Genomic DNA, 26964 nt, shown 5'->3' on the forward strand with positions numbered 1-26964 from the left:
TACAGTACAAACATCAAATATGCAGTACGCTTTCGGAGTACAAATGTATTAGGAGGTTTTGTATTTTGAATTTTACTCAGTTTTCTCAGAACCGTTTATTAACGATGAAATATTGCTCTGTAACAGACTGTAAATGTACGTCTTCCTGTGAAAATGGAATCCTGCATACGATAAAGGAGTAGTGGACTTTAATAGTTACGTGGGAAACAAATTCGCCATTCAAATATTTTCAGAAACCACCCCTGAGTACTGTAATATACAGATTGACCTTTGAAGTACATGGCCTGTTCAACTAGTAAAGGATTAGCGTACATCATCACTTTATATACAGTAAGTGTCCCACGAAACATGACATTTAAAGGGAGTGTTCGCGAAAAATAAAAGGGGGTATAGGCTTAATGCGATAAAAAAGCGCTTTTGATCGCTACTAATCTTACTTCTATCTGTATATAGTATATATTTTGTAATATTTTATATTTTTAGAAATCGTTTTAACTGATTTCGAAAAATGTGAGTGGTCCGCGGCATTCTTAGATAGTTGCGCAAGCCGCAAGAGAAATAATCAAATTCAAAACAAATTAATTAAAAAATATTATAAAATATAAACTATATACAAATGTGGCGAAAGATAATCGATGACTATGGGTTGTAATATCTGAATGATTTGTTTGAAATTAAATTGATTTTTTTACGGTCTAAGTCGTATGTTACAATTTTCTCAATTTGTATGGGCGCTAAGTTATTCGGTATGAGACATCTTTAACAAGTTTCTCCTTATAGACGCAACAGATAGAAGTAAGATTAGTAGCGATCAAAAGCGCTTTTTTTATCGCATTAAGCCTATACCCCCTTTCATTTTTCGCGAACACTTCCTTTAATAAATAGCTATTTTTAGTTAAACAAATCTTTTGCTAATTATATTTTACTTTGAAATCAATTTTGATATAACATGACTCCCATATAATATTTTTATTAATCTTTGGTATATAACACCTGAACAAATTATGGAAAAAGACATTCTAAACTATTCACCAACTGTCATGTTTCGTGGGACACCCTGTACTATAACCTCGTTGGATATTCTCCATCCTTCCTGCTAATAACTGAAGCTTGGAAGGTACCGTTGTGAATCAATTATAAGAATTGTTAATTAAAGGGTCGCCAAAAACTATCATCAAATATTAAGATTAACTTAGATTAAATATGAAGTATGCTCGATCTATATTTCTAAGAGTTAGTGGAATTCTTGAAGAAACAGAAAACTAGAAAGGTTGTCTTTCTCCGGGAAATGTCGTCTTCGAGAAGATAACAAATAAGTATTTTGCATTAAAACAAACCTAAGGTTGGTTGGAATTCGTTCTAATAAATTTTTTATGAAATAATTTTACATACTTTTCCTTACATTAATCATCCATATTACACCAACTCCCAAGATAAAGGTTGTCTTTAATCATAAACGTCTTCTTTGCCTTAAAAAATTAAGAAAAATAAAACTAAGCAGTTTTTCCATTTTTTAATGAGTAAATTCAGAACTTTTTATTCCGTGATTTTTTTTTAAAAGGAAGACCGGGAAAAAACATGTGTCACCGGTTTTGATGTTCATTATCGAGTCTCGTTTTTTTAAAACTTCAAAGGTTTTTTAAATTTTTAAAAGGTTCCAAAATAATTTAAAAAGTTTCATAACTGTTTTATTTTTTTTAAACATGTGACTTCCTTTAACTAGGCATTTGGATTTTTATAGATATAAATGTATGCACAAACGAGAGATATGCAAAAACGAGATATATGCACAAACGAAAGATGTGCAAAAACGAGATATATGCACAAACGAAATTTATGCAAAAACGAGATATATGCACAAACGAAAGATATGCAAAAACGAGATATATACAAAAACAAGAGATATGCACAAACGAGAGATATGCACAAACGAGAGATATGCAAAAACGAGAGATATAACCATATTGTATAACCATATTGTGGAACCATTTTGTAGAACATTTTGTAGAACCATATTGTAGAACATATTGTAGAACCATATTGTAGAACCATATTGTAGAACCATATTGTAGAGCATATTGTAGGACCATATTGTAGAACATATACATATTGTAGAACCATATTGTAGAACCATATTGTAGAACATATTGTAGAACCATATTGTAGAACGTATTGTAGAACATATTGTAGAACATATTGTAGAACATATTGTAGTTCCATATTGTAGAACCATATTGTAGAACCATATTGTAGAGCATATTGTAGGACCATATTGTAGAACATATTGTAGGACCACCATATTGTAGGACCATATTGTAGAATCATATTGTAGAACATATTGTAGAACATATTGTAGAACCATATTGTAGAACCATATTGTAAAACATATTGTAGAACATATTGTAGAACCATATTGTAGAACATATTGTAGAGCATATTGTAGAACCATATTGTAGAACCATATTGTAGAGCATATTGTAGAACCATATTGTAGAACATATTGTAGAACCATATTGTAAAACATATTGTAGAACCATATTGTAAAACATATTGTAGGACTCGAAGGGACCCAATTTAATGATTTGGACAGTTCGCTGAACTAATTACTGCCAGTTCAGCTCAGGTCGCTGAACTAACTTCTGCCAGTTCAGCTCAGGTAGCTGAGCTGACTTCTGCCAGTTCAGCTCAGGTCGCTGAACTAACTACTGCCAGTTCAGCTCAAGTCGCTGAACTAACTACTGCCAGTTCAGCTCAGGTCGCTGAACTAACTACTACCAGTTCAGCTCAGGTCGCTGAACTAACTACTGCCAGTTCAGCTCAAGTCGCTGAACTAACTGCTGCCAGTTCAGCTCAGGTCGCTGAACTAACTACTGCCAGTTCAGCTCAGGTCGATGAACTAACTACTGCCAGTTCAGCTCAGGTCGCTGAACTAACTACTACCAGTTCAGCTCAGGTCGCTGAACTAACTACTGCCAGTTCAGCTAAGGTCGCTGAACTAACTACTGCCAGTTCAGCTTAGGTCGCTGAACTAACTACTGCCAGTTCAACGACCTAACTCAAATTCATTAAATTCAGCCCGAGAACTACTTTCTGCTAGACTTGACAGCTACAAAGTGCTTGATACTATTTTTCCAACCTAAATCACCGATTATTAAACAAAATCTTTTTGATTTTTGAGCCATGTTTGCTTGTTAAAAATATTTAGCATCTTAACCTATATAATTCAAGAATTAAATTCTAATTACAAAATAGAGAATAGGGTAAATATGTGTCAATAAAAATGTTATCCCTTTAAAAACTAATTTGCGAACCTCAAACTGAACCCCTTTAGAAAGTACATATTAAAAAATATTTTGCTTTCTCCAGACATTAGACACATACGCACTTGGACGCCCTGGACGCATGTCTAACGGAACCTAACCTTGATCAGAGACGAATAGAAAGCACGAGGTTCTCCGAGGGCGAGGAAAACAAGCCGCATTATTTCTGCTTCTGAGCCGCGTTCATTGGAATCTTAACATCTTTACTATTTCACTTACTTCATTTGTAGATGTGGGTTTTCATTTTTAACCCTTTTTTATAGTCTTTTCTCACTTTTCGTTTACCAATAAACTTGTCCTGATTGGCATAGTATTGTATTTTAAATATTTTATTCAGTCTAACTTCTCTTTTATGATTTATTTTCCAATTATAAAAAAATATACAATTTAAAGTTTATAGTTAGTTTCATCAATCTTAGTAAGGGTCTGTATAATATAACATATATTCAATTCTCTGCACAGACAGTAGAATAAACATAAAAATAGTGCCAAACCATTTTTGCTTTATTACTGGGTTGTCCTGTAACCTTTTAATTTTCGCGAATACTCCATGTAATTCAAGCAATCAAAATAGTCCAAATTTTGATCAAAGGAATGAAGTCTTTGCCGCAAACTCAAATTTTGAGATTACTTTATATTTCAAATTAGATGGTGTAAACCTAGAATAATCTAATAGAATTCAGAGCTTGAAGAAAAAAAGTCAACGGCATAAAGTGGATTAGAAATAAGAGTCTGTGGCAAGAACGCACATGGAATTACTACTGCATGCAACCAGATAACAAGGTTGTGAGATCATTTTTTCTTTAGAAAAAGAATATTATAAATTAAAAAGTCTTGTCACGTGTGGGCTGTGGCGCGTTTTTGTTCTTGGGGCTCGTTCTTGTTCTTGTTGCGGCTCATCCTGATGTACTTTTCAGGATAGAATGAGCGTTATTTTCCTTCTTCACCCGCAACTAAGCTTTTTGTGTGCACTGCTGTACTGCAGTGATTTTCAGTACTCTGACTGAAGAAATAGCGGGTTTTAGTGGAGAGTGTATTTGAACTAAGATTTACAGTGCAAAGTGCGTAGAGCTAAATAAGATTTAATCGCCTTTTCTGACGCAAATTCTGAAGAAAAAAACTAAAAAGGTAAGTATTCCGCTAAGGTAAAGCTAGACAATCAGAAAAGCCATAAAAGTCTGGAATCAACAGATTATAGAACCTGGCTGAGTGAGAATTAGTTAGTGAATGAGAGAAATAGCTGTGTAAGACTGAAAATAAAATCTTTAGCAGTTAATCTCAAGCAGTGTGACAGACAACAGGCCGAGATAAGGCCTAGATGTTAGGCCTATACATAAACTTGGCTTAGCTTAGATAGTTCAAGGCCTTTACTTATAATATTTGAGCATTTTCAATGTGTTAAAAAAAAATATTTATTTTATTTCTTTTTCCTTAAACTTGAATTGCTGTAATAAAGCTCTTACGTTAGCTGATTTACCGTATACAGTAATTTTACCAGGCTAAGCCAAGTTAACAACAAGTGAGTTCCCCTATTAAAGAGAGTGTTCGCGAAAAATTAAAGGGGGTATTGACATACTACGAAAAATTATCGATGGGGATTGCTACTAATCTTACTTCTATCTGTTGCGTCTATAAGGAGAAAATTGTTAAGAACGACTGATACCGAAGAACGTAGCGTCCATACAAATTCAGAAAGCTGCAACATTCAACTCTGATCGTTCAATTCCAAACAAATCATTCAGATATTACAATCTATAATCATTGATAATTGTTCGACACATTCGTATGTAGTTGACATTTCATAATACTTCTTATTTTTTATGATCCGAGAGTTACTTTTGAAAACATTTAATCCTGTTTCGAGGATTTTTGATAATGAAGAATGAAAGAATGAAAGAATGAAAATGTCTTTCATATTTTCCAGGATTGTCCAAAAATCCAGCGCCAGCCGTGAAAACAAGTTGTAAGCTAAATATCATTTTTTTAAAACTAAATCAAAAATATTCTGAAATATCAACTATTTAGAAATGCGTCGAAAAATCATCGATGATTATAGGTTGTTACATCTGAATGATTTGTTTGGAACTAAATAGATTTTTTTACGATCAGAGTCGAATTTTGCAACTTCGGTGTGAGCCGTTTTTAACAATTTTCTCCTACACCCCTTTTCATTTTTCATGATCACTCACTTTAATGCATACAAAAATACCTTTTTAATAAAAAAAAATAGAACATACACTGAAAACAGTTTTAAAATTGTAGTAAAGACCAGAATGAGCAAAGTTAATGTGTTAGATAATACTTTTTTGAGTAACTATGAGTAACCTGGACAACGATGGATTTCCAAGCTAGTATGAAATAAAACTTTATCTAAGACAAAAAAAACTAGGACTGCATAAAAAAAAAGATCAAGAAACCTGATTTACGAGTAACTGTTCTCAGCTTTTTCTGTGAAAATATATGAAATTGTATAATTCTCTGCAATTACAAGGATATGTAAACTTTAATATTTTAAAAAGTTTTTAAACAAATCCTAATCCTGATCCTGATCATGATCTCAATCCAAATTATGATCCTGATCATGATCCTGATCCTAATCTTTATCCTGATCCTGATCCTGATCCCAAACCAAATTATGATCCTGATCCTGATCCTGATCCTGATCCTGATCCTGATCCTGATCCTGATCCTGATCTTGATCCTGATCCTAATCTTTATCCTGATCCTAATCCTGATCCTGATCCCAATCCAAATTATGATCCTGATCTTGATACTAATCCTAATCTTGATCCTGACATTTGCCGGATTAGAGTTGGATTAAAAACAGCTGTGCAGTGTTTACAGAAAGAAAAGATTTCAGATTCTAATTAAAATGAGAAATGAAAATAATTGAAGAGGATTTTCTTGAAGGTTGCAAGGTAATTATAGAATTCAAGGTCAAAGAAAACAGCTCTATATCATAGTATCCATGATGACAGCTTCAAATATTTAAAAGGACTGTATGCGTAATTTCATGTAACTCTCCATTCAAAGACGACAATGCCAGATTTACAACGGTACCCTTCAAACCTGTGTCTGATCAAGTATGAATTAGATATCAATGTTTTTGTTTCTTTAAACTGTTAATTTACATTTTCGGGTTTTCTGCGAATGTGATATCTCAAAGGTGTACACCATCAGGTTGCAAGGGCAGATTAGATAATTAGAGTTTGAATTCCCTTGGCAGCAAAAGTGTTCGGGAAAAAAATCGGTTTATATTTGAAATATTTTCATTGGGTGAACAAAAATCTAAAGTATTCAAAAAAAAAGATTTGTTTTCCTTTTAATCAAGGGACACACATATACAGGAGTTGAATCTTTGCAACAAACTCTGATTTTCTACTTCTTATATTTTTGCAACCCAATATTTTTGCAACCTCGATATTTTAAACTATGATGGTATCTGTTAGATTAAATAATTTAAGTTTAAAATATAAGAGGTTTACACAATCAGATGGAAATAAAGGGATTATCAAAATTATTCTTCTCTGCTCCTCCAAAGAATGCCTTAAACAATTTTTTTGTCGTATAACATTAATTTGATGAAAGAATAAGATGCAAAAAAAGATGTTTGCATAATTGTAATTGTAATTGGTGTGAGGTGATGTGTTCTGTTTGCTTTCTTTTTAAAATGTTTTTTTGAATTCTTTAAATACACCTGTACTGTATAGTCTGACCTCAGGGGCGGATACAGGGGGGGAGGCAGGACTTTTGCAACCCCCTGAAATTTCAGAATAGCTTCTCAATAGCACTTAAAGGAAAGAAAACCAAGTGCAAAACAGAAAAAATATCTAAAAGTTTTCGCCTGCGTCGTGTCTTTTGGTTCCTCAATCCTAAATAAATTCCGAAAAAAATGTAACACCCTCCTCACGTAAATCCTGTATCCGCCCCTGCCTGACCTTCACGTTTAACACCGGGGGGGAAATAATTCCGGGAAATGTTACAGCAGCATTTTTACTTCCGCAAACTTTAAAGTGTATTTTTCCACCAATGCCCGATTCACAAGAGTACCTTAAATATTTTTTGTTTTGTTACAGGTTGGTACAGTAGTTTGTAATGAGGAAATAGATATTAATTGTTGTAATGGTTGGGGACTCAGGTATTTTACTTTATATACAATATACATCTTTGCTTTTGTTTTTATTTACATTTTTATTTTTAAGTTTGTCAGAGTTTATTCTTACATTCTGACATCTCATTTGAAAAGGGACTGTTTTCCTATTTCTATTTTCGTCAGTACTTTTATCCAACTCATTTGTTTACTTAAATACTTTATTTTCAATTCTGTTTTTATAATCATATTTTATAATTTTTATTATATAAGTTTAAATGAAATTTTTATTGTTTTATTTCGTTATTAAATCACTCTTTTAAATTTTATATCTGAGTTTTGTTTTCTCATTTTTATTTTTTTATATTTGATAATTTAATATTCTAAATCTTATTTTAAAATAAATCTTTTACAATATTTTTAAATCTCAAGATCTCATGTTTAAACTTTTCTGAAAGTTTTGATATTATAAATTAGTTTTAAAAGTGTAGATACCGATTTTGTAATCAATCTTATTTAATCAGTTTAATGTAAAAAAAGTTTATTGTTCTATAACTTTGGATTTTTTTTAAATGAACTTTTTTATATATTTTAAAATGGTTTTTCCATAGATCAATAATAATGATAATAAATAAAGCGAATATATTCAATCTGTAAAGACCCGTATTTCTGCATGGAGGAAACCTTACAAATAATATAAAAAAAAATCATAATTCTTAATTCTGATCTAATAACCTTTAAATATAATTTGTATGATGTCTTTCCCCACTTCCATTTTTCAGAACTAAAATTAGAGTTATAAATTATTGTGAATTAAAATTATTCTAATATGAAATTATTAAAATTTTATAATTTATAATATATTTCAGATATTTGAATACAATATGTTATGAAATAAAATACTATGAAGGATAAATAAACTAAAATAAATTGAATAATTAGACTTTAAAGAATAAAAATATTGCCAATTTAAGAAAATGCAAAAACATTCAATTTATCAGAAACATTCTGCTTGGATTCTCTCTTTTCATCATTTTTTCAATATTTTATTTCTATATTTACAAAGAAACTTATAATTTTATAATTGAAGGCATTCAATTGCAGGTATACCGCAGATCAACATTTTTAGAAGATCTCTAATGTTTCTCTTATTTTCTTCGTCTGTTCTTGGACCCCTAGATCAACTTTTTGTATGCTATTGCAAACAGATTTTGAAGTTTATGTTTAAAATCATTATAGACGAGCAGTACGACACGGCCAACCTGAGGTTTGGGGATACCTGTTGACACAGCCTAACCTGGATGTAAATAAAATTAACCGGTTTGGTCTTTCCGCTCTACATACAGCAGCCAGGTAAACAAAACAAACCGGTTTGGTCTTTACGCTCTACATACAGTAGCTAGGTTAACAAAACAAACCGGTTTGGTCTTTACGCTATACACAGAGCAGCCAGGTAAACATAACAAACAAAGCTAACCGGTTTTTTTACTTCTAATTCTCCTTACACGAAGAAGCAAGTTTTAAAAATGGATTAACCTAAAAGGTTTTAATTTCAGTTAGAATACCTCGTTTGAATTATTTGTGGCCCTTTTTCCTTAAAATTAAGAACTTTTAAATAATTGTTGAAGATCTTAAAATCTAAATTTTACTTTTTTTTAGGTTTAATGTCGAAGATGCTGTTTTGGATTTACTTAATCATCCAAATATAGAATTAAACAACCTTACTGTAAAGGTATTTATTATTATTATTATTATCAAAATTATCTTGAATATTGGTGCAATATCAATACGAATACATGAATGAGTGGACTAACGTTCGTTTGAACTAGTGTTTATAAGGACTAATAGTCCAAATGAACTAAAATTTGTTTTTAAAAATTTGAAATTTAACTTATATCCTTAAGTTATATTCTTAAGTTCTTTTACACAAAACAATAAATTTTATTATTGAATACATGAGTGTTAGGTTAGATTACGACAATCGAGCTATGGGGCTATAGAAAGCTGAGGGAGCGAGTGTTGCGGGTAGGACTGACTAGGGGCGGGGCTATGCCACCACAGATCTCTCAGATGATGCCTCTGAGATCTATATTTCTGTTACTTAATGTCATTTGAACATAAAAAATAATTATTTTTTCGAAGGGGCTAAGAACAAATTTGTAAACAGCTGACTTTTCCGCAATTTGGGTTTAGTGCAATCGGTTATAAGTTTAATTGAAAGCATCTAAATAAAATTATATATCCAGGTATCCAGGTATCCAGGTATCCAGGTATCCAGATATCCAGGTATCCAGGTATCCAGGTATCCAGGTATCCAGGCATCCAGGTATCCAGGTATCCAGGTATCCAGGTATCCAGGTATCCAGATATCCAGGTATCCAGGTATCCAGGTATCCAAGTATCCAGGTATATAAGTATCCAAATATCCTGGTGCCAGAAATGCAGGGACCAGATGAAAGTGAAAAGTAGTTGAACTACGTGGATGATCCACTTCTTTCATTCACCAGTTCATGCTTAGGAGAAATGATTCATCACTTTTCTTTAAATCTAGTATCCAGGTATTCAAATATCCAGTAATCCAGATATCCTGGAATCCAGATATCCGAATAGATAGTTGCCTACCCACCATTCTGGTATCCAGGTATCCAGCTATCCAGGTTTCCAGATATCCTGGTATCGAGGTATCCAACTATCCAGGTATCCAGATATCCTGGTATCGAGGTATCCAGGTATCTAGGTATCCAGATTACCTTGATCGAGTTATCCAGCTATCCAGGTATACAGATATCCTGGTATCCAGGTATCCAGGTATCCAGGTATCCAGGTTTCCAGATATCCTGGTATCGAGGTATCCAACTATCCAGGTATCCAGATATCCTGGTATCGAGGTATCCAGGTATCTAGGTATCCAGATTACCTTGATCGAGGTATCCAGCTATCCAGGTATACAGATATCCTGGTATCCAGGTATCCAGGTATCCAGGTATCCAGGTTTCCAGATATCCTGGTATCGAGGTATCCAACTATCCAGGTATCCAGATATCCTGGTATCGAGGTATCCAGGTATCTAGGTATCCAGGTATCCAGGTATCCAGGTATCCAGGTATCCAGGTATCGAGGTATCCAACTATCCAGGTATCCAGATATCCTGGTATCGAGGTATCCAGGTATCTAGGTATCAAGATTACCTTGATCGAGTTATCCAGCTATACAGGTATCCAGATATCCTGGTATCCTGGTATCGAGGTATCCAGCTATCCAGGGGTATCCAGATATCCTGGTATCCAGGTATCCAGATATCCTGGTATCCAGGTATCTAGGTATCCAGGTATCCAGATATCCTGGTATCCAGGTATCCAGGTATCCTGGTATCCAGGTATCCAGGTATCCTGGTGTACAAGTACTTCTGTTATCAAGTATTTTCTAGAAAACACTGTGTTATATATTATCCTCTTATCTTGTATTTACTTTTCTTGGGAAGAATTGTGCTACTTAAACTAATGTTTATAATATTTAATAGATCAAACATGTTTACATAACTTTATATTTATATAGATCCTTGATTAGGTAAACAAATACTTAATGCATATTCTTGAATGCATTCGAATATAAACAGAAGGAGATAAAGTGTTCAACATTAAGGTCACATTTTCAGCAATACTTTTGTGGGCCCTTAAATACATAGTTTTATATTCATGACTTTGGTTAAACTACAGTGAAACTCTTAATAACGAATACATCTGAAGAATTTATCTTGACAATTTTTCAATGAGTTTCATACTATATTTCGTAAATTTCAGTATTTGCAAAAAATAAATAAATAGTTATAAATATGCGGGAACAGTTTTAAAGAGTTCCGTATAATCATTTAATTAAAAAACTAAATATCTGCAACATTCCATTATCAGAAAGTGAAGAATACGACATTTGATGAATTCTTTCGATGTATTCGTTATTAAGGGTTTCACTGTAGAATCTATTGGAAATAAGGTTGCGCACTTTCAATATCGCTTAATCCATAAATTTTCCTTTTCATCAATAACTTTACAGGTTGGCCCCCGCCGGCCATTGGAACCCTCCCCTTCAAGTTTTTTTTAACTTAAGCTCTCTCGTTTCTTGGCCTTGGCTCTTTAACCTTGATTTTTTTTGTCTTTAATGAGTAGTAATTAGAAGGATTTGAGTAAAGTTAATGCGTACGGCAGGGTTCAGGGCTGTCTAACTTTAAAATAGCTGTTCAAATTTAAACCGGCAGTAGGTAGTTTAAATGGAAATTAAAATAGGCGATCGATCTATTTAAATTATGAACAAATATCCATGTTTTAGGGAAGAACTGTGGAGCAGCTAGTTGGTGTAGCTGCTCCCTCCTGTAAACAACATTTTAGAGATGATATCCTTCAAGCACTCAAGGTATCCAAAGAAACTTCTCTCTCTCGCAATGCACATATGTCGAAATTAAAAGTCGATGTTGCCGACATATTAAGTCGGAAGCTGTCGATGATGTCGAGTCGTGCATATTCTTTGTCGGCCAAAATGTTTCTTGGGCCATTCATGCATGACCAATTATCTTATCTTAAATTCTTTTAAATAAGTTCAAATAATCTTTTAGAAAATAATTTTTGTTGTTTCTTTAGTTTTATATTAATGCCTTTAATTGTCAACAACATTAATAAGTTTAAATTGTTTTGTTTTTTTAAATCAAAACAAATAATTAAAACATGTAGAAGTTAAGTTTTATTGAAAATCAAATAAAAAATCTACTTTTTTGCATTTAAAACAAGTTCCGTTTTGATATTATTGAGCTTGAGTTGCATTTAGGCTTTGATGGAAACCATTTTTTTAAATATTTTTTTTCTGTGTATATTTTTTTTTATTTATATGCAAAGAGAGCCAAAAAAAAGCAGGGACCTTCGATGTTTTGGACAAATTTTCAAAACTAATATTTTGTTCGGATTAAAGGCATAAATAAAATAAAATGAGATGAAAAAAAATTCATTTATTTTTGGAACATTGAAAAAAATCCGCGAACCCGATTTCTTTATAAATTAAAATTTTTTTTAATTGTTGGGAAAATGTATATTTTATTGTTTTACAAAATTTTAAGAAAATTCATAAAAAATTGAATGAGATAAAACAAAAACTTCGAAAAAAACTTTGAGTGGAAATCTGCAGTAAAATGTTATCTTAATTATAACCCTCGAAGGCTAGAACTGTTATGACTTCAAAATTGCAAATAATAGGCTTACATTTTTTTATATCTCATTCAATTTTGATAAATTTTAATAAAATTTTGAAAACAATGGAATAAATATTTTTCCAAAACTTTTCCAGAAAATTTTTTTCAAAAAAAAATATTAAATTTTGTTTCTATGTTTTTCTATATTTTTGGATTTTTTTATCACATTTTATTTTATATATACCTAAATCCTAACAAATAAAAATTTTGAAAATTTAGTTTTTTTTACTCACCCTGTATTGTCAATTAGTCAGAGGAAAAAGATATATGTTAAGCTTTACAAATTACATTGCATTAATTAGAACCGTGGCCAAGGAGTATGGTATATAAGGGAGATGAAATACGTTTTTATATTTTTGAAAAACGGTCGTTATGAAAACGACGACAAAAAACGAAAACGAAACGAGCGTTTTTCAAAATGATCGTTTTTATAAAGCTTGTTGTTTCGCTAACGATCGTTAACGAAGGGTGGTCGACGACCCTTCATTAACATTTTTTGATGAAAATTCTATGATTTTTAAAAAATTGCATTATATAACATATTTGTGGATACTATAAATAATTGCCTATGTATATATATATATATATAACATATTTGTGGATATTTTAAATAATTGCCTATATACATAACATATTTGTGGATACTATAAATAATTGCCTATATATATAAATATATAACATATTTGTGGATACTTATTAAGCAGACAGCTTAGTCGTTGGGATTGAAGCACTGAATGGAAAAAACATCAGAAAAAAATTAAATATAAATAATTAGATCTATTTTAAAACATTGAATATACTACTAAGGAGAAGAACTATTTAAAGATCATATTACAAGATTTAATGTATTAAATAACATCACCTTAGCTTATTATATCATGGCGGAGTCACAACACACAATTAAGATAAAATTATAGACAATTATATGCTTAAACGTAATTAATTTCAGTTGCGTTCATTTCTACATCTCATTCAAAATGGCGTCCTTTTCAAATCATTAAACAGTCTCTTAAAAATTAATGAAAGCGGATATTTAAGTTTATCTATCTGTCTAAACTGCATTTTTCGGGGGGTTTCCATTGTTTGCACAATACAAGTTTATTCGACGCAATTCTTGTTGAAACATAACTTTAAAGGCTGGTCAACTTAAACACGCAAAAAAATAAATAGATCTAAAAATTGAACTAAATGTTTTAATATGGTTTATCTAAAATCTCACATCAAATCGTTATTTTCTCTGTTGAAAAGGAATTTTTTTTCGGAAACCACGGGTGTTTTGTAAGTTTCGTGGATTTTAAAATTTTTTCCCGTATTTATCATCAAGATAAAATAAAAACTTAAAAAAGGAACTTAAATTACCTTAGTTCAAGGTTTACACCTTGTGACGAAATCATATTGGACTGTTAAATGAACGGGAAATGTTTAAGAAAGGAATTGAGACTTCGCCAACAATTTTTATTTTCTCTCTCTACATCTTTGCAACCCAATATCATAGACCTTTAATACATAAAAATTTGAATTCCTTTGAATCAAAGCGTCTAAATTTGAAAATTGAAATAAATAAAGGTGTACACCATTAGGTCGCAAAGATATTGTGATTGGAAAATTTGAGTTTATGGCAAAGACTAAATTCTTTTACAAAATGTATCTGGCAACCCCTAATGAATAGTTAAAGGCAAAATCCCTTAATATTGTAATGGTTCTGAATTTTGAATTTCTTTTCGCTTGAATTGATTTTATTTAGGCCGAGCAACTTAACAGACTTAATACTAGGAAAAAGAAACTTACCCTTAACTCAGGTAAGAAAAATTGTTTCAAAAAATCACGAAAAAAAATATCTTCATATTTTTTTAGTTGTTCATCCTTCGAAATTTTTGGAGAAACAAGCGAAAGAAAAGATAAACAGGGAAAAAATTTATTCTTTTTCATATTTGTCAAAAATGCAGGAAAACAAGATTTGAAGATTTCATCTTTTTTCAAGTTGTCAACAACACCAGACTTTTAAATTCAAATAAAACACATGCTGAAATGTTTTTCAAGGAATTGAGTCTTTGCCGCAAACTCAAATTTTCGGATTCCTAAATCTTTGCAACCGGACGGTGTAAACCTTAAAGTTTAGATAATTTCAGATTTAAATATCTTTTTTTAACTTAGAATGTTTTGTCTTAAAAAATAAAGTTAAAAATACAGAAAATACAGTTTTTAAATATACAATACTATGGCTACAAAAGTGTTGCGACACTTTAAAGTCAATCCAGTCTTAATAAATTAATGCAACTTTACACAGCAGCGTGTATTTATATTATCAATTTTCTGATTTATTAATATTTTTTTCGAATTGAATCAATTTTTCAAGACTTTTGGAGGACATGCATGAGCTGCAAAGAGTTGAGATGGTTAAATTTCAGGAGGTGATGGAGGCCAACAGTAAAAATTTTGAGGTTGTTTTTACAAATTATTTTCAAAATTCAAAAATTAAAGACATATTTTTGAAAGGATTGGCGTAATTTTTATAGACTTGCTTTAGATATTCACTTTTGACAGTTGAAAATTGGTTAGCTTCGATTTCGGTTTCTCTGTTTAAATGACGATTGCGTATTTGGGCTGCAGAAATAATAAAGATAAAATTTACAGAATTTGGCACTTTTCAGACTTTTCAGACTTAAAACTTACAATTTTTTCCCAAAATGTTACGATCAGATAGGATAGGATAGGATTTATAGGGTGCCGTTGTGAATAAACCCCGCACTTTGTAAAAGATACCCTTATTTTTTTCTAATGTTTACTGTCACATTATGTGGATGATTTTAAAGAAATGGTTTTTATTAGGATAGACAGGATAGACACCTACAAGAGTTCCTAAACAAAATTGAAGAAGAAAAGGCTTCGTACATGTCAAAACAGGTTCAGGAGAACTTTTTTTATTTATTTTATAAAAAGTTGAATAATATTTAAATCAAAAGAGGTGGTGTTTCTCCGGATATGGGTATTTGTTCCAATAGTTTATACTTTCCTAGACTGTATTTGTACTTTATCGACAGGCTTTGTACAAAAATCACTTTTTTAAATTAACACACTTTTATTGAAAAATAAGATTTTAACTTTAAAATTATTGGATGTAAACTGTAAAACTTTATGGATTAACCAATCAAAAATCAAAATATATCAAATTTGAAATATTCATTCATTCAATTGATCCTAAATTGTTTTTTTTTGTAAAAATCAATTAATCATTAATACACACTCACATCTTAGAAATCCAAGGATAGTACATTGACAGGATTTCAATGTACGAGGGACGGGGGTGCAAAGGCGCCATGAGCCCCGCAAAAATGACCTCCAAGCCCCGCGAAACCGTCTCTGTGCCTCTCCATACGTCCACGAACCTCCGCCATTTTGTCTCCATGCCCCGCATTTTGATCTCCGCTTGCTGTTTTTTTTTTAGTTTACCTTTTATGGCTGAACCAACCAAACATCAAATATATATCACCACATATCTCAGCATTAGTTTAAAGAATCGATTAATCGACAAATTTGAAATATTAATTGATTCAATTGATCCTAAATTGTTTTTTTTTTGTAAAAAGTTTACATAAAGTTGGTATGCGTAAACAACATCATGATTTGAATATTATATTAACTCTACAGAGTCCTTGGCATTAAATCTTATCATAAAAATGCAAATTAATGAGGGAACGACACTGCCCTGTTCTGGTAGTATAACATGTTAAAGATGTTTTAGACTATTTTAAATTTTTTTCCCAAAAACAAAGTTCTTAAAAGTCTTACAATAAAAGCACAAATTCAATGATTTAACAAAATCTACTGTGTTTTGTGAATTGCCGCTGACTGATGTTGTTTGATTCATACATTCTGTGAAATAATATAAATCTTTATACAAAACTGCAATAACTCTCACAATTTAATGAATTTGTAAAATTTAGAAAAGCAAAAATAAAACCTTCAATCTCAATTAAAATGGACAAATTGTTAATGTATCATTTTAAACTACTTTATCATGTTGAGATTTTTCGAAAAAAAATGTTTTTAATGGATGTAAAAGTCAAATATTTTTTTGGAGACCAAAATTTGGGGCGTGGAGACAGAATGGGGGAGGCTCAGATACATAGCGAGAGGCACGGAGACGGTTTCGCGGAGCCTGGAGGAAGTTCAGAACTTGTTTCTTCAATATTATACGTATTTCTTATTTCAAAAAGAAATTTTTTATCGTGACAAGTTTGATACCAGCTTCAGTTTGTACGCACTATTTTAATGTGGTTGAGAATCAGAGGCCGGATTTAAAGAATTTGAGCCGCAGCTTAAATTTGAGACGCGGCTCAAATATAGTTGGTTCCACTTAAAATTGTATTAAATGTTTCAAGATTTAAGCCGGCGCTCAATTGAAACTGGTTTTTGGCGGATTTAAGACGCGGCTCAAATTCATTAAATTCGGACACAGGTCAAACAAAATCTTCAACTAGAGTGTTGTTTTATAAGGTGCACAGACTTTTGTTTTACATATAATTTTCAGTTTTTTCAATGACGTTTAAGGGGGCCGCAAGGAGCTTTAAGTTTTTTTAATTTGGGAGTTTTTTGGTAAAATTAACCCCACATGTGCCACCCTTTAACTTCAATGGAGTTATATTTGTTAACTTTCTGCAGTCTAATAATGACTAAAAGAAAAGGTTCAGAAGGCACTCAATGTCAAATTTTTATTTACTACTGGGTGTCCTACGAAACATGACAGTTGGTGAATAGTTTAAAATGTCTTCTTTCATAATTTCATAAGTTGTTTAAGAGACTGATAACATTTATTATATGATAGTTATATTATAGCAAAATTCTTCGTTCTAAACTAAACTATATAAAACTGAACTTAACTGTGTAGAAGTACTGAACTTTATAGTGGAGTTCTCAACTCTAATGTACGAAGCTTTTCTATGCAGTACTGTACAATTCACTTTATATTTACAGGAAAGGGATATGCACTATTTCCTGGCAGGATTAGAACTCAAGAAGGTGGCTTTCCTTGACATGCTGAAGGAGTCCAGGACAGAGTTCTATCACGAGGAGCATGTGCGCCTCATCAAGTTTAAGGTGGTCACAGTTTAAAGAAAACAAAATCAAATAAATAAATAAATAAATAAATAATTTCAATTGACCCTCCATGCAAAGATGGCAATACCCTATTCACCAAACATGAATTAGATCTATTTTTACGATCTTTTAAATTGATTATTTACAATTGTAGTTTCTCTTTACAAAAGTGACTTGCGAATTTATGGTGCATGGAAAGCATAAGACCGGGAATGATCAGAATTAAACACTTTTAAACTTAGAAAAACTACTACATCCTCCACATTATTGATCAGCTAAAGTTCGGGTACCGTTGTGAATCGGGTATTGCCATCTTTGCATGGAGGGTCACTTTAAATTACACTTACAGTCCGTGTAGTGTCGAATTGGAGAACCTTTAGTTTAAAAGAATAAATATATCTTGGAAGGTTCAATGTAGGGCTGGGCAAAGTTCCGTTAACAGACCAAAGGTTTTTGAAAATTAACGGAAGAGTCCGTTAATGAACGGCAAAAACCGTAAATTTTTTAACCGTTAACGAAACGGATTAGACGCTTTTGAAAAAAATGTATAGTTAAAAACGAAAACAGAAGGGATTTTTTTTAAAGGTGAATTTCTATGTTTTTTCTGCTTAAAATTGCTGGGGGTGTTCTGATGTTTTGAAACACATCTTCTGTGTTCACATTCTTAAATTCTGAGAAACGATTGTGGTAAACTTTGAATTTTGATAAAAATAAATGGAGTTTGTCCAGCCGTGAAAAAATCTGGGTTCTCCTCAAAATTGACTCAATATAGTTGATTTGGATATCTAGATTACACTCAGTCAGCAGAAAAGGATAAATATAATTCATCTTATAGTGCCGTAAACTCCGTTCATACCAAAAAATACATTTAACAGATGCACCATTAACGATTTCATAACCGTTAACGAATTTTTATTCTGCGCCTTGCGCCGTTTATACTGAAATAGACCGTTAACGGCGCATTTTGTTAACGCATTTTTTGCCACTTCGCACCGTTAATAGTGTAATAGATTGTTAACGACTGAAGGGGAAAATTGTCCGTTAACATTGTTAATAAAATTGATATTGGTAACTAACGGTTACTAAAAAAAAACAGTAAATGCCGTTAATGAAACCAGCGTTCCGTTCTTACCTTTAAAATTAACGGCTACCTGAAATTTCTCGTTTTTAACGGTTGGAACTAACAGTTATCGAAACGGCAAGAAAAAGTTGGAGCGTGCCCAGCCCTATTTCTATGATGAAAAGTTTCAAATACTTTTCTTTAACTATTCAAATTCAGATTCTTGTCCTTAACAATAATCTGAAGAATATTCTTATTTTTTAGAAAGATCAAGATCATCAGAAGTCTAGGTTACAAATATCAGATGACATCAGGTCACCAATCTTAATTACTTAACTTTAATTTTTGAACAGGTATAACCACAAAGGATAATACTTTAAGGGCTATATAATTTGACAAAGGATAAGTTACATTTACAGCCTACAGAAACCGTAAATTAATAAAAAGTTTAAATAAAAAATCGTCTCTTAAGTCTCATTCTTTGTGGATAACCCTGTATATTGAAAATGGTAAAACTCAAGGTGGTATAGAATACAAGGTGGGGGCAATAAGAAGTCCGTGCATTTTATTGTGACATGTCCGTACATTTTACTGTGACGTATTTGGACTGCTCAGGAACTAGTTTCCGCGTATCAACAATTACAAAAATTGTAAACAAAAACAAAAACTTGTTCCTCAGCAGTGCAAATACGTCACAGAAAAATATATGCAAATCCTATCGCCCCCACTCAATACCACCTTGATAAAACTTATGTATTTGAAATTCTATCCCCTGGAGCTAAAAAAAATTTGCTCATTTGCCCAAAACCTTATGGTAAATCACTTTTTAGACCTGTTCTCTTGAATCAAAGCATTCCAACTTCACCAAACTCTACAGTTCAGACAAAGTAATTTTTTTAAATTAAATCTATTTCTTTAAACCCCTATTTTAATTTGAGTTTTTGTACAGAGTTGATCCGTTCAAAAATATCTCAGCAATCAAGATAAGTAATCCATTGCATCAATCTACGCCAAATCTAACCGCAACTCGAAGAAAATCTCAAGAAAATATGGCAATGTTTTCAAGAATCTTCTCAGGGTCCCATGAAAACCTGAGACCCTCCCGTCAACCAACCCCTGAAACTCCAGACCCTCTGTTCTTTAGCAGGGCTAAAAAGTCCCAGTCTGTAGAGAAAAGTACAACTATGACCCCTGCAGTACCTGAGATAAGACAAGTGTACACCTCGAGACAGTTTCTCCAGGTGGAGTCGGAGGATAGAAAACGTCCCGCATCTCTCTCACCTACCCCAACTTCCCCTAAAGGTAGGATATTTTCACATTTTCAATTCTGTTAATTATAGTTGACAGATTACATAGTTTTTTATGGATAAGTAATATTTTTTTCTTATTTTAGGTGCTATCTTTCAGCGATCCTATTCATCTGCGCATCCCAGCAGAGTAGGTTCACCGTTCAATGGAATATCAAAGACCCCAATAGGTCAACCCGTTCTGCACAAATCTTTAGATGAAAGTTACTCTGTGATGAACCATCTTGATGATGTGATAAGAAGCTTGCAACAAACCCCGTGGCCGGAAACTAGTTTGGATAACTATTCTTTAACCTATCCACAGTGTATGGGAGATATGCAGACTGGGGATTCAGTCAATCTCCAATCTTTGCTCTTACAGCAGCAGCAAGAGGAGCAGCAGCAAAAACAGCAAGAGCTGCAAAAACAAGAGAGTCAACTTCAGCTTCTGCAACAGCAGCATGAATTACAGATTCATCAGCAGAAGTATCATGAACAGCAACATCAGATGCAGTCTAAACAACTGGAACAGATCCGACAACAGCAGATTCAGCATGATCAACAGCAGATTTATCACCTTCAGCAAATGCATCATTTACAAGAACATCATCAGAACTATCAACAACAGCATCACACAGCTCAACATCATCATCAACATCGTTCTCAGGAACAACACAACAACAACAACAATAACAGATATCAACAGCAAGTGTATAATCCAGAAACAGGGCAAATATACTTTCTACAATTACAGGTAGATCTTTTGAGAAATTATTTAATCCTTTTTTATTCACAAGGTGTACCAAAAAAAGGTTAATAACGGGTCTTTGATCAATTTTATGTATTTAAACATGTTAAAATGGCAGAATAAAAGTTGTTCTAAATTTGATGAAGATATTTCCGTGTCTTCAAAATATCTTCTATGAACAACTTTTTTTGTTGTACATTTAATTTTCCTAATAGTAGTTTTTTAAATATTTTTACTTACAAAAGTTAATTTAGAGCCATGGAGCTGAAGAATACCGACATACATTCACAACAACGCCCTCTCCTATACCTTCTCTTGAACTTATCAACAGCACTGAGCCTTCATTTATTAATGGAGACAGGACTAGAAGAGATGACAGAGCTATTGGATTTGTGAAACCTATTCTAGCAAAACCTTCAGATAACATTTTTAATTTAGAGGTAATTATTCCAATAGCCTGAGCTGGGAACTTTAGAATGGTGGATATGGAGATTAATGCTTAATCCTCTCTTTTTGCTAATCTCGAGACTAACATAATCTCGAGATTAAAGATCAACAAATTTGATTCTAGGAATGCCAGATTTGTTCGTTTTTTTGACTAGAAGGGCCTTCACTTAATTTCTCACCCATTTATTTATCAATACATTAGTTAAAATATGTTAAAAAAGAATCTCAAACGTATTATCAAATATTTTTCTTCACCGAGTAATTTACAAAATGGCCGACAACATAATCTTTATTTGTTAGAAATTGCGGATTTCTCTCATGGGATAGAATTTATTTTCAAGGCTGTCATTGGTCAATACAATTTACGAACTATATTCCTGCACTCTCATTGGAGAAAACAATGTACGGATATCCAAAGAGAGAGAAAAAGAGTGGATTAAGCACTGAAATTAAAAGTTTCCACAGTGGATATTCGGATTAAGTAGTTGGAATTAAAGGTTATCCATTTTAAAGTTCCCAGCTCTGTTCTTTAACATATATTGGAAAAGTTTTATTTGAGCATTTGAGAAAACCCCCTTGAGAGATTTTCATGGGAAAATTTAATTTAAAATGGCTTAATTACTTATTGAATTCTTTTGAACTTCCATAAATGGTTCCCAAAAGTTCTCCATACAAAACTAATTCCATAAATGGTTTCCAAACGTTCTTTATGAATAGTAAGATGACCAATTTTATAAATGATTTCCAAATGGTCTCTACTAATGGTTCCCAAATGGTCGCCATAAATGACTAAATCCATAATTGGTTTCCAAATGGTCTCCATATATGTCTAATTCCATGAATGGTTTTGAAATGATCACCATGAATGACTAATTCCAAAAATAGTTTTCAAATGGTCTCCATGAATGACTAATTCCATAAATGGTTACGAAATGGCCAGGATAAATGACTTATACTGAATGGTTTAATAAATGTTTTAAACGCAGTAAATGAATGTTCTCATAAATATTATAAGAGTAGTACATAAACATTTCCATATATATTTCCATAAGTTGTGCAATATAAAGGGTTACCCACAAAGGATGAGACTGAAAAGACGACCAAAAACTTATAAAATAGGACAATTCCTGGTCTAATTAACTCTTCTGTCTTTAATATAGTCTTTCATTGTCTTATTTAATGATTTGGCAAAGAGATAAACAAATTCACAGTTGCAGAGAACCACGAATATGTGGAAACAGGCCATGTGAATTCCGCACAATCGTAACTGAAGTCTCATCTATTGTGGGTAATCCTGTATGGTTTCAACAATTCTTGAAATCATTTATTAAAAATAAATGTAGTTTTGAAATATTTTAGCAGGGCCAAGGACGGAATATGACCCCTCGTCTTGTCAGAAAGCACAGTAATGCAATGGAAGTTGTGAGGTAACTAGTTGTATTTCAATGTAAAATTAAGAAGGCCGTTTAATAACACTGTAAAAATTTCTAAGAAAAAGAGTAAATTTAGATTTCCAGATTCCCTGATTAAACTTTAATAGAAGATGACATCCTTTATTGTACAATTGATTTGGTGAACCAGAATAAAGTGGACAAGGAAGAATATTCTAAATTGTGATAACTTCTGTTTATAAGTTTAATAAAATTTTTCATTGTTTCCAAATAAACTTTTTCCATAGAAATGTATTTACATGATATTAATAATCGTTAGAATAATAATAGCAACATGCAAAAGTAATGATTTTGATAATGATAAAATTGATAAAATTAATAATGAAATTGTATATGATAAATTAAACAATAATAATTAGGATAATGACTATGATTAACCGGTAGAATTGGTTAAAACTGGTTAGAACTGGTTAGTACTGGTTAGAACTGGTTAGAACTGGTAAGAACTGGTAAGAACTGTACGTATAGAACTGCATAGACCTGGACAGAAACTGATTAGAACTGGTTAGAACTGTACAGAAACTGGATAGAACTGGTTAAAATTGGCTAGATATAGGTCAGAACTGGTTAGAACTGGTTAGAACCGTACAGAAATTAATTAGAATTGTACAGAAACTGGTTAGAACTGGTTATAAATGTGCAAAAACTTGTTGGTACAGGAATTAGAAATGGATAGAACTGTACAAAAACTGGTTATCATTGAAAATAAACAAAATTAGCAAACAGTGATTCTAAAAGCTTTAAATTATAAATGGGAAAAATTCCAATCTTTGATCTAGTTTCTTTAGTATAGTGCCTTTATGTCAAAATAAAATGTGTACACTTCAGTATTCACCTCATCGTTGATCTGTTCTCCTCATATCCATATTTTGTTTCTAAGAGAAGAGGAAGAGGAGCGGGTTATGTCAGCAGAAGATTCGGAAATTATGTCCATCACTAACAGTGCGATAGAAAGCTTAAATAAATCTGATTCTTTCCGCAGTCTGGTCGGAGACGATTTTAGGTAGTTCTTAATTTTACCACTTGGTGGATATGCTTTTTATTTAAAACCTCTTAAGCAACAATCCATACAATATTTAGGCGCGCAAATAGGAGGGGCCATAGGGGTCATGCCCCCCTAGCCTGTAAGGGGGGGGGGCGCATGACCCCAGACTTAAATTTTCCCCTTTTATTCAACATGTGTAACACTTGTTTTTTTAGAATGCCACCAAATATTTTTTATTATTTATTTGCACCTAAATTAGATTTGTTATCCCCAAATGCTTTATAAATACAACCAACTTTAAAATTTACAGCCCTATCTAAAAAATGCCCCTTATTTTATTTATATAATGCTCAAAAAATTAAGAAATTTTGCCCGAACAAAAAATAACCCTTATTAAAAAAAATGCCTATATATATTTTAAAAATGCCTTAAATAAAAAAGATTAAGATAAAAAAAATAAAGATTTAAGAAATGGGAAATGCACAAAATTGACAAAACTGAAACCCCCCCCCCCCCAAAAAAAAAATGAAATTTGGCCCAAAAACAAAGATTTAAGATTTCCCACAACTAAAAAAAATAATTCCCCTAGCTGAATGTATGGTTGCGCGCCTGGCAATTTTTCTTTTCTATATTTCAAAATGTCAGGAAAACTTTATGCATTCATGCAAAATTATCATTCGAGGACGATAAAACGTTGTTTAATAATTGACCGTTAAGTCGTTCAATAGATCAAAACATCGATTACATTTTTAGAGATGAATATCAGCAAACTCATCCTGGTGAGAAATTTATGGAGCTTCCGGACGAATACGCAACAGTACGCGCAGCAATGGATAATATAACTGCTCCAGGCGTACAACAAATCTTTGTACCCAATGATCAGAGTGTACTCAACAAACCCCAATGCAAGTTTATTTTGTTATAAATAGTATTGTTAGATTTTGAATACTAATCTATATAATAAAGCAGAACATTCATATATATGTTGCCTATAGCCGGTCAAACGTTTTAACCGAATTTAACTGGAAATTTTCGTGGACACTCATGGGTGGGCGAGGGGTGTCGGGTGTTACAGGCTAAAAAATCGATTTATTTTTTTCAAAATTTTCTTTTAAATATTTTTTTCAAATGTTTTTTTCCACTAGTAATCTTTATTTATCTATGGTTTTATTTTTATTAAAATAAAAAAAATTTAATTTAATAATAATTATAATATTCAATAATTAAAATTGTATTATTAATATTTAGGCAATGAATCGATGAAAGGGGCTGGCCTCGTAAAGTCCATCTGTAGCATAACATAAATTAAATTGTAGAAATAATAATAAAAAAAAAATATTGTAAATCATAAATAAAAATCATAATTAATATTAGTGCTTAAAAAAACTTGATATCATATTATATATAATCTATCTGAAAATTATCAGTAGAAGATATAGCTAATAAGATTAAGAATAAGAAGACATGAAATAAGATTAAGAACAAATGAATCCATCTAACTATTAAGTAAGTCAAGGGCATGGACAGTATTTGGGAAAAAAATCTATGATACAGTTAGAACCAGAAAACTCTGGAATAGGAAGAAGACATGAAATGAGTCTGTTTCCACTGCACAATTGCTGTGTCCCATGATTATTGGACTATTCAAAGTCATAATTTGAGTCTAGTCTTCCTATATCAGAGTTTTCTGGTTATCGCTGTATAAAAACACCTGAAAAAAAGCTGCCATGTTTGAAGGTCGGACTACTTGCAATGGGAGCTTAGCTCCGGATCCATATAAGGACTTAAGGGGTTGCATCAATAGAACTATCCAATCTGAGCTTAGCTCCGGGTCTTTATTAGAACTGACGGGGTTACATCAATGGACCTATCCTTATTCCGAGCTATTGAGCTCACACTGATTACAGTAATACTCATGAAAAGTAACATAAATACAGTTTTTTTTGAGAGGATAAATTAAAAATTACTGACATTTTTTTAGTCGATAACGAGAAAATAATTGAAATTCTATTATAAATGATGCGCGAAGATGCCAAAGAATAATGTTGGTATTTTTTTCTTAATTGACAACTTTTTTTAAAATAGGGTCCACAATCATGATCATGCATGGAGTCAAGTGAGGGGGGGAGAGGGAGACGAATCATGCTGATTAGAAGACATAATACTTTTTATAATAGTTCTTTGTTCGTCCCCTAGCTATCAAGAATTAAACCCGATTTTTCAGTCTTTTCTTTATGTTACAGTGTACACCTTGTATTCACTTAATTGAATTGTTATTAAGAAAATAGAACTTGAAAGACGACATTCAAACGTGTAATTTATCGAAGAGAAATTTACGTCATTCTACGGGGTTATTATTAACGTGAAGACATCTTTCAACGAGGATAGTTTTCTACAAAATATTTAAATATCTCAATTAAACTTAATGTATTCTGAAATTTTTTAAAAATCATGTACAGTAATAACCAGAAAACTCGAAATACGAAGACGACTTTCAGACTCAAGTTATGACTTTAAATAGTTCAATAAGCATGGGACACAGCAATTGGTAAGTATAAACAGACCCATTTTACTTAATCAGTGATTTAATAAGTGTCTAGTAAAACTATTTGCTTTGTAACAACACCAAATACACTCTAGTATTGCTGAAAGTCGTCTTTTTATTTTAAAGATTTCTGGTTATCACTGTAAATTAAATTTTTTTTAAACACTTCATTTATTTCCTCTTGACAGCTATAAAGGTTTGGCCACAAAGGATGAGACTGTAAAGACGACTTGAAATTCTCTAAATATCACGATCCCAATTCTTCTACCCTAAATGTGCTCTTTCATTGTTTTGGCAAAGATTGAAAGAAATTGCCAGGAATCAAAAATATAAGGAAACAGACATTTAAAATTCCGTAAAATCGTCTGTGAAGTCTCACCATGTATCTTCCTACACACGATTGTAAATGTAAACACTATTTTATTTTAAGAGCTTGTCCAACGATAATGTTGGAATTCCTTAGTGTGTTTATAGATAATCCAATTTACTCCAAAATATCTCATCACTAACAGTAAATTGAATAATATCATTTCGAAGGGTACATTGAGTACGTATTACATAACTTCAAGTACATCTGAGAACCTAGCACAGTACAAATTGGGTACATCTTAACAGTTAGATCAATACATTTAAGTGTTTAAAAAATCAAGCATAGTCAAGAAATTTCTTATAAATTAAGCCATTTTAAAAGCCATTTAAAAA

General features: G+C 32.0%; 1 protein-coding gene across 5 annotated transcripts; it reads left to right on the top strand.

The window, feature by feature from the left end:
* The first annotated feature begins 6141 nt into the window (after positions 1-6141).
* Positions 6142-25087, top strand: LOC111697312 (UPF0746 protein DDB_G0281095). 5 transcript variants are annotated; one of them, XM_023467263.1, is made up of 19 exons: positions 6142-6238; positions 7397-7458; positions 8650-8763; positions 9070-9142; positions 11734-11817; positions 14388-14442; positions 14498-14549; positions 15000-15084; positions 15473-15547; positions 17618-17740; positions 19065-19114; positions 19631-19687; positions 19750-20102; positions 20194-20840; positions 21089-21274; positions 22641-22708; positions 23613-23735; positions 24471-24622; positions 24966-25087. In XM_023467263.1, exons 1-19 carry the CDS (start codon positions 6200-6202, stop codon positions 25019-25021), a joined length of 2454 nt encoding a protein of 817 aa, XP_023323031.1. In that variant the 5' UTR covers positions 6142-6199; the 3' UTR covers positions 25022-25087. The 5 variants fall into 5 exon arrangements, 4 of the variants coding, with proteins under 4 accessions (XP_023323031.1, XP_023323032.1, XP_023323033.1 ...); XR_002764263.1 differs by lacking the exon at positions 24966-25087 and having other exon boundaries at positions 23561-23735; positions 24471-24555; XM_023467264.1 differs by lacking the exon at positions 15473-15547.
* Positions 25088-26964: the final 1877 nt, after the last annotated feature.

This window comes from Eurytemora carolleeae, unplaced genomic scaffold (assembly GCF_000591075.1).
Source record: "Eurytemora carolleeae unplaced genomic scaffold, Eaff_2.0 scaffold75, whole genome shotgun sequence".
NCBI classification, from domain to species: Eukaryota; Metazoa; Arthropoda; class Copepoda; order Calanoida; family Temoridae; genus Eurytemora; species Eurytemora carolleeae.